General features: G+C 35.9%; 1 protein-coding gene across 1 annotated transcript in view; it reads right to left on the bottom strand.

Annotated features, from left to right (window-relative positions):
* Nucleotides 1–15,759, bottom strand: part of ARMC4 (armadillo repeat containing 4) — a 48,776-nt gene that overhangs the window by 14,011 nt on the left and 19,006 nt on the right. Inside the window, exons 8-9 of the mRNA XM_010011657.1 lie at nt 7,013–7,201; nt 6,234–6,455 (exon numbers count right to left, since the gene is read on the bottom strand). Coding sequence (XP_010009959.1) covers nt 6,234–6,455; nt 7,013–7,201 — 411 coding nt within the window. The remainder of the gene's footprint in view (nt 1–6,233; nt 6,456–7,012; nt 7,202–15,759) is intronic.

The raw sequence follows: 15,759 nt of genomic DNA, 5'->3' as shown, positions 1-15,759 counted from the left end.
CCCCCCCCCCCGAAAAAAACCCAAACAAAACACAGACTGAAAAAAACTCATGCATCTCTTGACACTAGAGTCTGATGAGGAGACAGGAACAAATCTGATGGATTAATTAAAAAAAAATATATATTAAAATGTATGAAAATACAAATCAAGACCCATTCTTAGGAACACAAGCCTTTGCATTGCCTGCCTTATTGTACCAGGCACTGGAAATTAGGTTTTCAGCACCCCCAGTGAAATCCCTAAGCTACAACTGATATTCTAGAAGACATCTATTAGTATTTTGTAAGTCTGATGAGGAGACAGGAACAAATCTGATGGATTAATTAAAAAAAAATATATATCAAAATGTACAAAAATACAAATCAAGTCCCATTCTTAGGAGCATGAGTCTTTGCATTGCCTGCCTTATTGTACCAAGCACTGGAAATTAGGTTTTCAGCATCCCCAGTGAAGTTCCTATAAGCTACAACTGATTCTAGAAGACATCTATTAGTATTTTGTAACATTAAGAAAATGGAGCACTTTGATGTTGTGCAAATAATTCAATGAAGCAGACCACAGAGTGAGGCTAAAGATCAATTTTATGCACTGGTAGGTCGGATAGATGCTTTCAATATTAAAAAATGTCAGAATATGAATGGAAAGTCTGATCTTCTGCATTTCAGATATGTACTGTAATCATTAAGTTAATGGCTCCTCAAGCCCCAAAATAATTAGTACTGTATGTATAATGGAATAAAAACATGAGAAAATGGACTTGTTCATAGCACACCACAGCAACACAGTCTTTAAATAACTTATTTGGATACTAAAAGCAGATCAGAACAATGCAGAGCTCAACAGAGGCTAATTTACTCTGACTTTGTATAGTCCTCAGCAGACATACACATGCAAAAAACTGCCAACAGCATCAGTTATGGTTCCCATATGGTAGAAATGTCTTAAAGTCTGGGTGACTGGTACTATCCAGTGGTCCTTTGTTTTCACAATAAACTTACAGTCAGTATCTACTTACTATAATCGAGTTGTAGCTATGAATTAAGAGTAATTGTATCTTGGTTTGCTTGAACTATGAAATATGATCAATAATACAAATATTTTTTTTCCTACCACTCCATTCATACCTGTTTATTCACCTCTACCTTGTTGTGTATTACATTTAATTAAAAAGTTTTCTGGGGTCTTCTTCCTCTACAAGTATACATCTGTCCCTAGCAAAGTGAACTACTAATCTGTGATCAATGGCTTTATGTATCATCACAGTACACAGAAATACATTAATAAATAGAAAAAAATAATACCTTTACTGTTAATTATTTAATTAGTTCAGAATCTGAGCACAAATTTTAAGTCAAAACATCAAGAGATCCTCATATGAGATATTGGAAAGATTTCATAAATGTTTTAGAATATTTATATGCCATCTGAACAGGTACTTGCAAATGTATAATTTCACTGGCAAGCAGAAAAGGCGTTTTTTAGTTTCATTCTTTGCAATCAAAGACACTGATATTCTTTTCACAGGTCTTAATCCATCTGTGTCTACATACTTCAAAAGTATTTACCACTTTCTCAGCCAGTGAACAACTTCAGTTGCAAAGGAGTGTCTGTGTGTAATGAACCTTATTTCTGCTCAACCTGGAATCCTCCACTGTGGAAAAGCAATACTTAATTTTAAAGGCAGTACAGAAAGAGTCAATAAGTTGGTTTCTTAAAATTTTCCTCTCTAAAACAATAAAATGCTTAAATACATTTTGTGGCTGCTTTCAAACTGTGAATTATTCTTACAAAAATGAGAACTTACTCATCTGACATTTATAAAGTGTATTAACAACAATTAAAATCTGATTTAATCTCTGGACAAAAAAAAATCAACTTACATCACAAGGTCTAAATTCATTGGTGATTTACATTAACAATATTACTTAATTTTTACTCCTGTATATGAAGGCCAACATTATAGCATGTGAACGTCTAACCTGGGGAACAGTTTCCAAAAAGACATGAAAGTCAAAGTAGAAAGTTGGCCTAATATAAACTTCAAGGGCAATACTGTGGCCAAACAGAATAACGAAAATCTCTGATGTTCAAATAGAGCTTATATAGAAACAGGGAAGTTATTTTACCTGTTTTAAGTATTCATACAGATATTACTGGAATACCAAATTCTGTTCTGAAGTATGTTCAGATTCAGTCCAAAAGGGAAGTTTAAAAATAAAAAATCAGAACTGACATACAAATATAATTAAAGAGTTAAAAAGATTTCCATCAGAGATTACACTTGCTTAGCTAATTAAAAAGATGACTATGTGGCTAGTAGTTAATCTTTACTGAATAAGAATGTATATGAGAACAGAAGCAATGTAGCGCTTTCCAGTTTACCAAGCAACAGTATGATACACGTAATTCCATAAGATAAAGCTAGACAAACCTTAGGCTACAAATAAGGTGCAAATGTTTTTATGGGGAAGGTATTTAACTACTGGAACAAGTTATGATGGCTCTATTGGATTTTCCATTACTGGAATTTTTTAAGTAAAGAGTCAGTGTTTTTCTAAAAGATATACTCTATTTCAAACAGAAATAAATTGAAGCAATGTCTCTGGTCTGTATGAGTAAGCTAGTCAGACTAGATCATTAAAATGACCCCTTCTAGTATTATAATGTATGTACCTATGATTATTTAACACAAGAATAGTGTCCAGTGTACCTGACTAAAATCTTATTTAGGCTTTTTAAATATTGGCACATTACCTTTCTTCCAGCCCTGTAACTTCCCCTGCACCGCAAGCTTGTTGAAAATCAACATTCAGGAGGATATTAATTTAAATTCAGCTGTCTGAAAGCTAGCTGTTTAGTCTGAGCTAGTCACCCAGGTCCTTTCTATACTCAGTGAGGAAAACTAGGCACTTTCATAAGTCTGTTCCTTCCAGATATCTTGGGCATCTGTCTTCATCTGGGACAAGTCTGCAGGTCTCTTTCCATTAACTACAGGTGTCATAGACTACTTTAAACTCCATACCTAAAAGTGGCCAAAGTTAGATGAAAGGAATACATCCTTAATACTCCAAAGATCTTTTTTGAAATACCTGGGTTCAAAGTTAGTTAGATTCACTAATTTAAAACATCTGGCTCCATTAGATTATGTTCAAAGTGTGCTTCAGTTACTGCTGCACAGATAGTGTTCCATCACCATCATAGCATATAGATGCAACTCATCTGTATTTTTCTAGGGAAAGAATAAATTAATTTTTCAAAAGCTCTTTCTTATTGCACTATTATTCAGAATTCTATAATTCCTATCTAATAATGAACTGGACTACATATTCATTTAAACAAGTTCTCTACTGCCTTGGGATGGGATTCACACCATAAAACATAGATACCTACAATGTAGTTGCACAGATCTGAACTTTGAACCTGCACTCCCATAATAGCCAAAGGAGATGAGAAAATACTCCCCATAGAGACTGAGGTGCCTTACCTTTGCATAAATGTCAAAATGAGGAAAGATGAAACACAGTGGAGAATCTTCCTTTTCCTTGACTGTTGCTAAGAATTTGGGTGACTATTAAGATTGGATGTCCACAATGTAAACATTTAAAGTTAAGATCAACTATGACTTTGATGAATTTTGTTCTTCCACAGCCTGATTTTGGGTGCTTATTTTCCATTGTTCTTATTTTTTTCATTCCTTAATATTCTTGGCAGAGGTCTCATTAGCTTCACAATAAAAGACTTGCTTAAACTCTGTAGGTGATGAGGCCATTCAAACTTCCCAGGACTTCTTCACACAGTAATAATAACGATATTCCACAAAAACAAATCCTTCATATTACTTAGAAGTCAGAAATTAATTTCCTCAACAACAGAAATTAATTTCCACAATAGATTACCTTTCATCTTTCTTCATTTGCAAAGTAAGAATAACCAGGGATAATCAGTTTCATGTCTTTCAGTTATATATACTTCGAGTATTTTTAAATATCTGAAGTCTTTTAGCAGGTGTATTATCAGCAATTTCATAAATGCCTATGCACACCACCATCCTCACTCACTCACTTCAAAAGCATATTCCAATTTACAGCTTGCCAATATAACCAAGAAAAAGCATGACACTGAGAATCACTGGTATTAGTGACTAGTATTAGTTTGACACAGTGACATGGTCTCTAGGACACCTATTTAAATATTCCTTCAGGATCCTCAGATGACTTGAATTCTTCCTTTAGAACATGTTTAGACTAATTTTTTCACTACTAAAGTAGTTGCATTTCCTCATCTGTGTGTGCCTTGCAGAACAGCCTTTCTACAATTTGTCTCAAAAGAGCATCCCTATTAAAAATCCTCTACTCTTTAGCGGTCAGTTGGAGATTCTTTTCATGAACAAGCTTGATTGTTCTACGGCTTCAGAAGCAGTCAACTATAGGTAGACATCTTTGTTCCTTTTCAACAGCTACATTTTAAGAGAGATTTCCTGTTTCTATGAAGAATGTGGTGATGGCTGAGTGCTTCCAGTTGTCTGTGACTTCTCCTCTTTCTCTTCCCTCTAATTGTGACAGACTCCAAATGTGAAGAACATTGCCTGGTACTCTGCTTATCTTGGCTATAAAGTGCCAATCCCCCACTGGATTTCTCTTCTCCCTTGGTCTGTGGACAGCTATCTCCAATTCTGAATTCAGATCAAAGCATGTTCCTTAGTCTGATGTCTAAAAATTTCTCCTGCTTTCTAGTGTCCCACATGTCATTACAGGGTCTACTGGTCTACTGAAAATACAAATCTCTTTTCCAGCACAGCCATGAATTTTTACTTCAGAAAGAGGAAATGTTTTCTGGTGTTTGGTAGAAAGAAAGCATTGATCCATCTGTCACAGATCATAACCATTGTTTCATTCCCAGTCATAAGAACATTGAGTGTGGAATTGATCATAAATGAAAAACTTTATAAATCTGTGTTTCTAAACTTCCTCCAAAATCACCATTTATCTACCCACAATTTCACATGGCAGCAGATACACACCAGTTATTTCCCAACCTTTTTGTCACATACCCTTGTTTGAGAAAACTGAATGTATTTTGGGTACAGTTACAACTAGGTGAAAAATTGGAACACTTTTTCTCTCACAACTGTGTGCATATACCTGTTGTTTTGTGATTAGCAAATATTGTTTGCAGCAGTGGCAAAACATGTAATATGAGAACCTGGCTGAAATTACTTTTTTTCTATGGTTTTAGTCCTGTTTTCCTGGACAGAAACATGTATATACACGTTGCTCAGTGAATGGTCAGAAAGTATGGTGCTTTGAGAAAGTCTCCAATGAACTGTTCACGCACACAGCAACTGTGTCATTCATGCAGAGTAAATATTTCCCTGAAGCATCAGACTTTCTGTGCATGTTATCACTGTACCAGAATTGAAACTGCTCACAATAAAGTGCACTATCGTTACTGCAGGCATAAATTCAACATTAGTAACACTGCATCATAAGTCAACTCTTACTTTCAATATGTTTACCTGAACACAAAGTAAAATGAAATGTCTGTAAATGGTGAATCTTTCAGGAAATTTATGAAAATTAATAACTCCTATCATCTCCACCTTTAAGGCCATAATCCTTATCTCTCCTCTGCCAAAGGAATAATTCTTCTGACTTTAACTAGGGAGATAAAACTTTGCTAAACAAACCTTTTGGAGATAAAAATGCTTTCTAAAGTAAGGTCTTTGCAGAAGATGCTCATAATTAACCACTAAAATAAGAATTTTTATAAGTAAATGCAGAATTCATTTAAAAAACTGCTGGTAAAATAAGCCTTTGTATTATTCTATCTTAATTTGCCTCCAGATCCAGTTACTCTCTGTTCCTAAGTGACTTTCTGCCATACTAGGCAACTATCCATTATCTTAACCCAACTTCTTTTTCAAAAGTCACTTGGGAATGACAAAATGCTGATGTGACTGATGTCACTACTGACCAGGTCAGAATCATGTACTATAGAGGTGAATGTCCACATCATATTTCCATTCCCAACAATCACCTAGCTAGCTATACATACCTTTAGCACTAAAATACGGTTCCCTAATTACTTGACCAAACATTTTTAGACTGAAGTTCAGAAAACATGAGGTACACAGCTGTATTCAAGAACTATTTCAAATAAAAGATCTCTTTACTTGACCATGCCAAACCCCTTTGATTATCTGAACTCAAAGTAAGAAAAACCTTCCACCTCACCTTTACCACTCCATTTTCATGCATGGTGATACAGTTGTTGGGATCCTCTGAAAGCTGATATAAAGCCTGAGCTGTAGCTCTATGAACTGATGGATCATTTGACCTCAAGTAACGTACTAAAGGAGCTACAGCATTGGACTCTCCAAAGGCAACTCTATTTCTCCCCCACATGCAACAGTTGGAAATGGCCTCTGCTAAGTGGCGTCTTAATTTGTCATTGTTCTGAGGAAGACAAAAAAAAAACATTAAAGACAACATAATACAACAAGAATTTCTTAGGAAAGCAGAACCGTATTCTCAAACATCTTTAAGACACCCTATGCAATAAAATTAAAAACTGGTGAAAGCTGTAAGGCATAGAGCTAGTAGTCTCTTACTATTTTCTCTCAAGGAAGTGCTGTGAATTTTTATATTATTTCAAAGGTGCTTTTAGACTGACTGGAAATTAGGTAAGATCAGCATTAAAATTTAACACATAGACTCATCATTGAGATTCTTTGCATTGCTCTCTCAATCCTTTGTGCTTTTTTCATACAGCAGCAGCATCTCTCAAAAGCAGTATTAAACAACAGGGGCTATTAAAAGTAAGCTCCTCTTCAAAAGCAGTTATAGTACCAGCCACAGAGTGTTTTCATGCCTAAACTACATCAGCTACATACAGCTCTTCCTTGCAGCTGCTATAGAATCTTCTGCTCTTGTCATAACTTTTTAGTTGGGTATAATGCAGTCTGTCATAAGAAGTTCATATACTTAGTATAATATGTTTAGATGTTACTTACTGTGTTTGCTAGTTTTGACAACAGAGGGACAACTCCATGATCTGTTATAACAGCTAAATTTTCTTCATCTTTAGCTATATTTGTAATGGCTCCACATACACTTGCTAGAACTTCTTTATTCTTTGATTTTAGCAAATTGACTACCAGTTCCAAGCCACCAACAAAAGATCGAACCATTTCCCCAGCATCCTAAATGAGAATGAAAAGAAACATTATTTTTAAATATTGAATCTGTACTTATACGCAAACATTAAAAAAGAGACTGGCACAATATAGCTATTCACAACTGCAGCTACTGCTGTGCTGCCTTCACCAAGAAGTATGATTAATTCAGAACACAGCTCTCTTAGTTGGCATAGAAGAGTTACCAAAGAGTGGTAAATGCTCCATCCCCGGCTGTGTTCAAGGCCAGGCTGGACAGAGTCTTTGGCGACATGGTCTAGGGTGAGGCATCCCTGCCCATGCCAGGGGCTTTGGAACTAGATGATCTTAAGGTCCTTTCCAACCCAAACTATTCTATGATTCTATAGAACTTCAAGTGCCTAGCCTGAGGATATCAAGTATTCCAATGTCATCTGGAAAAATCACTATTTGTACTTGAATGGGCCCATCAGTTACTTTAGTTGAGAGGATCTCTATACTAAGCATAGATATTTGTGTTTTGTCAGGACTTCTTTATACAATCTATAATCCAGCCTGACATTTTTTGCTGTATTTTCAACCTTTCAGATGTGGATCTGCAAAGATGAATAGTTCTCTTAAAGTACATTGTCCAATGAATATAGAAACTAGCAAATGACTTAATTATGGCTAACTTAAGGTTTTCTGTAAAAACACAAGACTTAAGAAAAGCACACGGACTATTGATTATAAAATAGATACAAGTCAGAAACCACTATGGGCAAGAACTTCAGGTGGGTTTTGATGGTCATCTAATTTTTATGGAACTATTTACAAGAAGTACGCCAGTAGAGCCCAAACCACACCCTTCACAAAGGGTACTGAAAACAGGAATAGATAATAGATGAGAGGAGATTCTTGGCATCATTGTGGTGGCACATCTGCAGATGGTGTTGGATGGCCTGGTGTTAAGCTGTTATTACACTGGGAAAAGAGTAAAAGTGACTGGCCAAATGGTTCACAGTAACTTTGTAGAAGGAATTTTAGCCTGTACACATCAATGATGGTAAATGCGCAGAGATGGAAAGAAAGGTCTGCAAGTGAAGTCATTTGCTTCCTTCAACAGGTCAATAGGAGAATTTTGAATAAAAACTACCAGACACTCTCCTGAAATCCTTTTGGACTGAAAGGTTTTAGGACATCATGAAAGTGCAAAGTTGGATAGTATGAACTTTCCTAGGGCTAGGGAGTGACCCTGAGACCAAGAATGGTTTTGATTGTATTTATTTCTTTTTGGGGGCTGATTTATGAACACAGTAGTGCCCAACTGTATTGTGTTAGCTTTGCTGAGCAAATCCATCAGATTGTTCATGGACTTGGTAAATAAAAATTCCAGAAGATTAGGCAGTTCATCTTTTTTAGTTCTAAATGCCATACAGAGCTCTTAGCTGTGATGTTTCCTTCTCACAGAAAGGAAAAGCAGTGGGTAGACCCATCAGGAACAAAATATATTCCACCGCAGGCAGTGCAATTCTTGAGACTGGAAGGGAGAGGTTAAAGCCATACAGTGTAAGGGTCAAAACCAGAAGCCAAAACATGTGGAAAAAGTGTAGTAACCAAGAGCAGACTTCATGCTGAAGTCCTGTAACACCCAGAATGAACATAAACCAGAGGTCCTTCTAGAAATCTAAATGGTTACGCAGAAGGACAATACATGTTCGTGACTCAGAAAAGCAGATGAGAGAAACAAAGGAAAGGCAATGCTCTGCCACTTCTACTACCATGTGAACTACATGTAAAGGGAAGTAGGCTTACAGTGTTTCCCACGAATACGCCAGCATAATGTTTCTGTCATTGTTAGTGTACACACCACAATGTACGTGTATCCACAATCACCTGAATAAAAACAGTATTTCTCAGAATCAGTTTTCATGTCTGTCTTGAAATTCTAAAATTTGACCAAAGGTAGTAAATAATGTATTACAGAGAAAGATTGCTACACAGAAATTTTTTATCTGTACTAGAGGGATATACAGTTAAATGACCAGATACAGGAGAAGGAAAGAAAACAAGGTATTTTACATTTAGCTCAATTCCTTAAAAATTACTACAGAAGTGTGCATTACCTTGTGTCTAAATAACAGCTCAACAAATGAGAAAGGCTTCTGTTCAACAGGTAAACTTTACAGTGAAGTGTCTAAGATCTGAAAGGGGCCCTGCTATACATGAAAATAATTCTGCTTTTCTGCATGGTTCAGATATCTGTGCATTATCATTCATGCTCATGAAAGATGTTTCATGAAAAGATAGGATCTGAAAGGGGCCCTGCTATACATGAAAATAATTCTGCTTTTCTGCATGGTTCAGATATCTGTGCATTATCATTCATGCTCATGAAAGATGTTTCATGAAAAGATAGGATAATATGTATCCCATCTTAATGAACTAGTATGTACATTTTATATTTTCCTACCTTACATATTTTCTTTCCAGGTGGTTATATCCCTACTTGTTCTTTCCTGACAAGCTTATATTTTCCACATTTTATAAAGGAGTACAGTCCAATTAAACTGATGGAATAATATATAAACAATTCAGCAGTAAGTAGAAGAAAAGAGTTTCAATAATCATCTGTGAAACCAGCTAAACACAAAGACAGAACCTTCGAACAGTGATGAAAAGCAGAGGGAAACTGCCGAAACCACATGTCAGGAAAGTTTCCCAAATGTGATTGTGGGTGTAGTCTGGTGGTCTGTTTAAGACAAAGAGAAAAACAAAGAAGCAAGAAATTTGAAGAACAATGAGCAGAAAGTTGGACTGAAATGAGAGCTTTAATATCCATTATGTTATGTACAAGATTTATTTTTTTTTCCCCCAAAAAAATTCAAACAACAAATGCAATATTTCTGGTATCATTTAGCAAAACCACATACTTGCTTTGCACAGTAAATTTCTACTGGTTCAGGGGCAGGGGCGAGTGGTGGTGTTGCTTTGGGGGGAAGGGAAGGAGGTTGGGTTGTTTTTTTGTTTTGGGGGTTGTTTTTTTTACTGAAAGATGTGCATTAATTATATAAAATTACCATACTTTAAAGCTATTTAAAGAAGCAATTATATGAAGTTGTGCCTGTGATTGCAGAGGTCTGGATTTAATTCTTTTGAATCTATGTTCTTTGCGTATTCTTGTATTAATGATCAGATAGCTGTTCCTACTATAAAACCTAAAGTAGTTTCTGTGATTTTAGTTTCCAGATACTCTCAGGCATTTTCATCTACACTTATTTTTGTAACATAAGAGAAAAAATAATATATAACTTATATATATAATATAACTTATATATAATCTTTTATTACTTTTTTGTCTCTCATAGGAAAAAATACAATCTTTAAATTCCACCTTCTAAATTAATCATTGTGTTCTAAATACAGTAATAAGTTGTGTTCTAAACACAAAGGGTTTGTCATTTCCAGCTATTAGTGTGTGTTAAGCATTCATATTTACCTGTAGTCCTTAAACCTCACTGCAGATATGTAAATGGCATTGTTTCAAAGTCTGGGTTGTTTGCTGTTAGGTAATAACATGATTTTGCTATTGCGATTGAAGGCAAAAGTGCTCCATTTCCAGCCCGATACTGGATACATTCTACATATGAAGTAATTCAACAAACTTCAGTATTTTGAAAAGCTTAGAGCACATCTTAGGATACAGCTTTACAAACAACAACTTGAAAGAAAAGAAAAACATATTTAAGTGAATTTAGGTAATTTCCTTACCCCCCCTTACCTATTGTGCCAAAACCTTACTTCTTACTTGTCCTAACAAGGCTACTCAGCTTCAGTAAGGCAGGAAAAAAAATGGTATGGTAAGAATAAAGCCTAAGAAACACCCTTTACAGATAAAAATGTTCATAAAATCACTAATAAGCCATAAGCCAGATACTTTCATTGTACACATCTGAGTGTATGTGTTAATGATAGGTTGAATGCTTCTGCTTTAACAATAATATTTCCTGAGCTGAACAAAATAAGAAGCCAAACGCAAAGACATTTAAAGAAGCAATAAAAATATTTCTAGAAAATGGGAGGGGGGGGGAGAGAGGTATGTGGAAGCAAGAGCATTTTACTGCATTAACAGGAAATATGTTCATTTTAAATCTTCAAATCTTCATCATTTTTATAACTTTTAGTGTAATATTTAAACTGAGGTGACAGATATGAAAAAATATGGATTGTCTAACTACATTTTAAGTGCTGAAGAAGACAGGAAGAGATAACAGGATTTTTCATGACTTCGCATGACCATGTCTTCTAAACTAGTGGACAGCAAGATTTTCTCCTCAGAAAGTATGGTAAATGTTATTTATTTAAAAATTGTATGAAAAGGGAGGAGTTTGCAATCTCAAGCAGTTAAAAAAAAAAAACCAAACTACCATAAATTCTGAGGGCAACAGTTACCTGTTGTGCTAACAAAAGCCTCATTCTGCTACTCTTTAATCATTGCATGACTATTTAAAAAATTCAGTTAATTTTCCTTTCCACTTATTTTGACATTAACTTCTGCCAAGAGCAGAAATACTGTGAGATAGACAAGCTTTACACATTTTCTTTAATTAGGAGCAGAAAACATTATGATAATTGCAGAAAGACAGATTTGGGAAATTCACTTGATCTTCACAGTATTTATACAAGGAAAACATTTGGGATTTTTGAGTTCTCTTGTCATTATGTTGGTTTTGGGGTTGGGTTTTTTTGGGGTTTTTTTTTGGTGGTTATTTTCATTAAGTAAGTAAAATTCTTCAAACTTGAGACATACAGTTCTTGTAAAAGAACTACCAAATTCTTTTGTAACTGAATTCCTTTCTTATTTCTTCCAAAGTGAATACTGGTTTCTTTATTTGAAAGACTTAAAGCCAAACACTGTATCACAAAACCACTTTGTGTTTATTTTTAAAAATACTCCACTTGAAAGATGAAAGTTTCTCCACTAAAAACAAGTAGTATTTCACTTTTAGAGCTTCTTAAACAGCTTAAGGTGTCAAAGCTAATTTGTCAAATTGAATTGCTTTTGCCTAAAAAAGTGATGGTATAGCTGTGCAAATAAATTTTAGTTATCAAGGATCATCTTTAAACCACTTTTTCTTCAATGAAGGAAGCTGTCCGTTTCCACTCCCTATTCCCAACTGAGTAATTTAGCATCCTAAAGCACTCTGAAATTTAAAACTGAAAATGAAGAAATGCAACAGATAAATGTCTATATTATAGCATTTCAATGAAAAGGGAAACATACACAATTTATATAATGAAGTTTCTATTCATTTTTCTTATTAAACAGCTCAATGGTAACATTAATCCAATTTCTTTACATTTAAAGGTTAATATTATTCCTGTCTATACAGCTGTGGAGGCTTCCACTGTAGCAGAACAGATGAAGAAACATCTTGCAAGATGAGACTAACTCACTACATCTCACAGATTTTTCTTCTGTGTTGGGAAAATACAACATGTTGGGAAAACAATAGCAGACAACCATTGTGGATTTTCCTGTCCACTTTTCCTTACTGAAGTGGCTAAAGCCAGAGAAGCAAGGCAGACTAGCTTTACCATGGCTCTAGTGCTACACTGTAGCCCAGAAAAGCAGTACTCTACAGTGCTACTCTGTAGCCCAGAAGAATCCTGGATCTTTAGGATTTAATCACCACACAGTTAAATACTTGGCAAATATATTGCTATTGATAGTTTCAAAAAGCAAAAGCAAAGTCCATTAGCCAAGTGTACAGCCCAAGAAACCATGCAGTGCATTTTCTCTAAACAGATGGTGGAGTAAAAAAAGAAGTCCACATACTCACTCATGCAACTTCTAGTAGTCTTTTTGTCTCTTGTTTTCCTTACTTTTCAGTCTGGTGGACTACACCTACATTTCCTTCCCCTCCTCTCAACTCTCACTGAAGTTCAGTCCTGGGTAAATGCCAAAATCTAATTTTTTTTCACAGAAGCAGTGAAACTACTACTATCAAAGTCCTTTAAATCCACAGTAGAGATAATGTCATGATTTGCATTACATTATTTTGAAAAGCATTTTAATAATTCAAGTATGAGAAACAGATAACATCGAATTACTGAAAAAGCTAAGCATTGTTTCCAGTGGTTTTGGATTGATTTGAATCCAAATAAGCATCTAATAAACTTCTTATAACTATTAATATGTTTACGAGATAGTCATCACTAATACAGAATTATAGAATCATAGAATGGTTTGGGTTGGAAAGGACATTAAAATCATCTAGTTCCAAACCCCCCTGCCATGAGCAGGGATATCTACCCCTAGACCATGTCACCCAAGACTTTGTCCAACCTGGCCTTGAACACTGCCGGGGATGGAGCATTTACCACTTCTTTCCAACCCTAACTATTCTACGATTCCATGATTCCGTGATTCTTTGGGCAACCTGTTCCAGTGCCTCACCACCCTCATGGTAAAGAACTTCTTTATCTCTATCCTGAACTTCCCCTGTTTAAGTTTGCAAAGGGCCAGTGGATCCCTAGGGGAACTCAATGTGGGTAATGTCTATGCCAGAATAGGAAGTCCTATAACCCAAAGTGAAGGTGCGGTATGGATCAGCAGGCCAAATGCCCACCAGCATCACTTTACACAGTCTCCAGGCCATAGTGAATGTTTCCAAAAATGAGGCTATCTTCCTTAGCAAGATTTCCTATGGGGAAATGGTGATCAGTAATGCACAAAAGGGCATGTGACTGAGAGCTGCTCCCCAAAACCTCACCGTTCCTTATAAAAAGGTCTAATGCTCTTATTAGAAAGGTTGATCTTGTTGCAAACTGTAATTTTGTTTTTGGTACTGTAATTCAGAAAGATCTAAACAACGCCATCCATAATTACTAGAGATTGAAGCTGGTACTCTACATCTTTATTCTACCCATAAAGGAAAATGAATTGTAGGTCAAACATCTGTCAAAGATTAGAATGAAGTGTAAGACAGCCAACGTTAAAGACTCAAAACTCCTGACCTGCTTCTGTTTATACTCTCAAACTGAACAACATCACAGTATCTCTAGTAAACCTGGTCACTAGGACAGGACACGTATGTAGCTTAATATTGTAGAGATGCAAGACAGCAATATTGGAATGTTCTGAGGACAGCCTAGGTAAATAATCACTGCAGTGACAATACAAACTGATAAGCTGTTATAACAATAATTCTTTGTGTCTTTGCAACTCTGGCATTGTTCCATAAATTTGAGTGGTATATAAGAAGGCAATCATATTATAATATACCATTTACCATTACCAACCACTCAGAATCTGAACAAGCATGAAGTATAAAACATGTTTTAGTTCAATCAAAAGCTTCTGCGCTAGATAAAATGATTGCTTGAAATTTTCTGGTTTGTATTATGCAGCAAATGAGACACAACGATCTCCGTGCTCTTTTCTTGCCTTAAAAATCTATGGAAGTCCCATGTGGCAAGTGAAAAGGTAAAGATAGGAAAAAAGTGAGATGGAGAAGAAAAAAAAACAAAGAAAAGATGAAAAAGAAAAAATGGGAGGAGGAAGGGTTTAAACTTTTTACATATTTTTAAAATCCAATTAGTCTAATTTAAAAGTACAGAAGCTACATGACAAGCTGTTGACTAGCATGTGTAGCTATTATAAACTAAGCTACAAGGAAAGCTGGTCAAATATTTTCCAGTGGAACAGTATGCCATCAGAAAATGCTAATGGAATGGAACCAAAACCTTCCATAAGAATACAATGACTTCTTGAAAAGTTTTGACAGAAACCAGGCAGAAAGGCAGGCTAAATTACCAACGTGTCTCTTCATCTTTTCTCTTGTCAGCCAGATGGCTGGTGAGTAGCCTGCCAGGCTGCTTGGCTTCTGGTTTTCACAGAATCCCTGACTTCTTGCCTGATGGGCTGCCAAACAGCTGGAAAGCCAGGTCTCCAGGAGCTCCTAAGCTTTTTGGCTTCTTATGGTCTTCAAGCTCTCAGGCAGCTGCTCTGCATGGGACTTAGGACCTGAGGCTCCCCAGTGACAGAGATATGTGTTATGCTCTTAGTTTCCCTTTGCTTCCCAGCTTTCAGGTTATGTGTTTTATAGGAACTAGACTCCTATACTTGTGGACATTAAGCACCTCAGGACAATTTATGTCAGTCCATTCAGGATCTCCAGGGTAATGTTTCTATAGGATGCCCAAACAGCTCCTGATAGTTGGTTCACTAAATTAGGCAGCCTGTGTCAAGAACCACTGGATAGGCTGGCTCTGCATGTACCCTGGCAAGGAAGGCTGTCAGCTATTGACTCACGAAGCCAGGTCTGGCTTCCTGGGCTTCCTAAACCTCCAAGGACTCTGGGGCTCTGGAAGGCCTGAGGGACAAGCCAGGATTCTTTTTTCTCTCTCTTATAGTACTCTTTTGAAGTTTAGTTCATAACATACGCTTAAACATTTGGAAAGTCCACATCCAGATATCGGGGATTAACAACTGCATAAAAATTAGATCAAATATAGTTAAGTATGTATGACTGACATAAAAAATTATAATGTCTAGAGAAAACAAATAGGAAAATGGAAAGAGAGAAGTAAGAGCACTGAGTTTAAACTGCCAAAGTTTCTGT

This window comes from Nestor notabilis, unplaced genomic scaffold (genome assembly GCF_000696875.1).
Source record: "Nestor notabilis isolate BGI_N333 unplaced genomic scaffold, ASM69687v1 scaffold15913, whole genome shotgun sequence".
Taxonomy (NCBI): Eukaryota; Metazoa; Chordata; class Aves; order Psittaciformes; family Psittacidae; genus Nestor; species Nestor notabilis.
The sequence above is the reverse complement of the archived record's forward strand: the minus strand, read 5'-3'. Positions and strand labels throughout refer to the sequence as shown.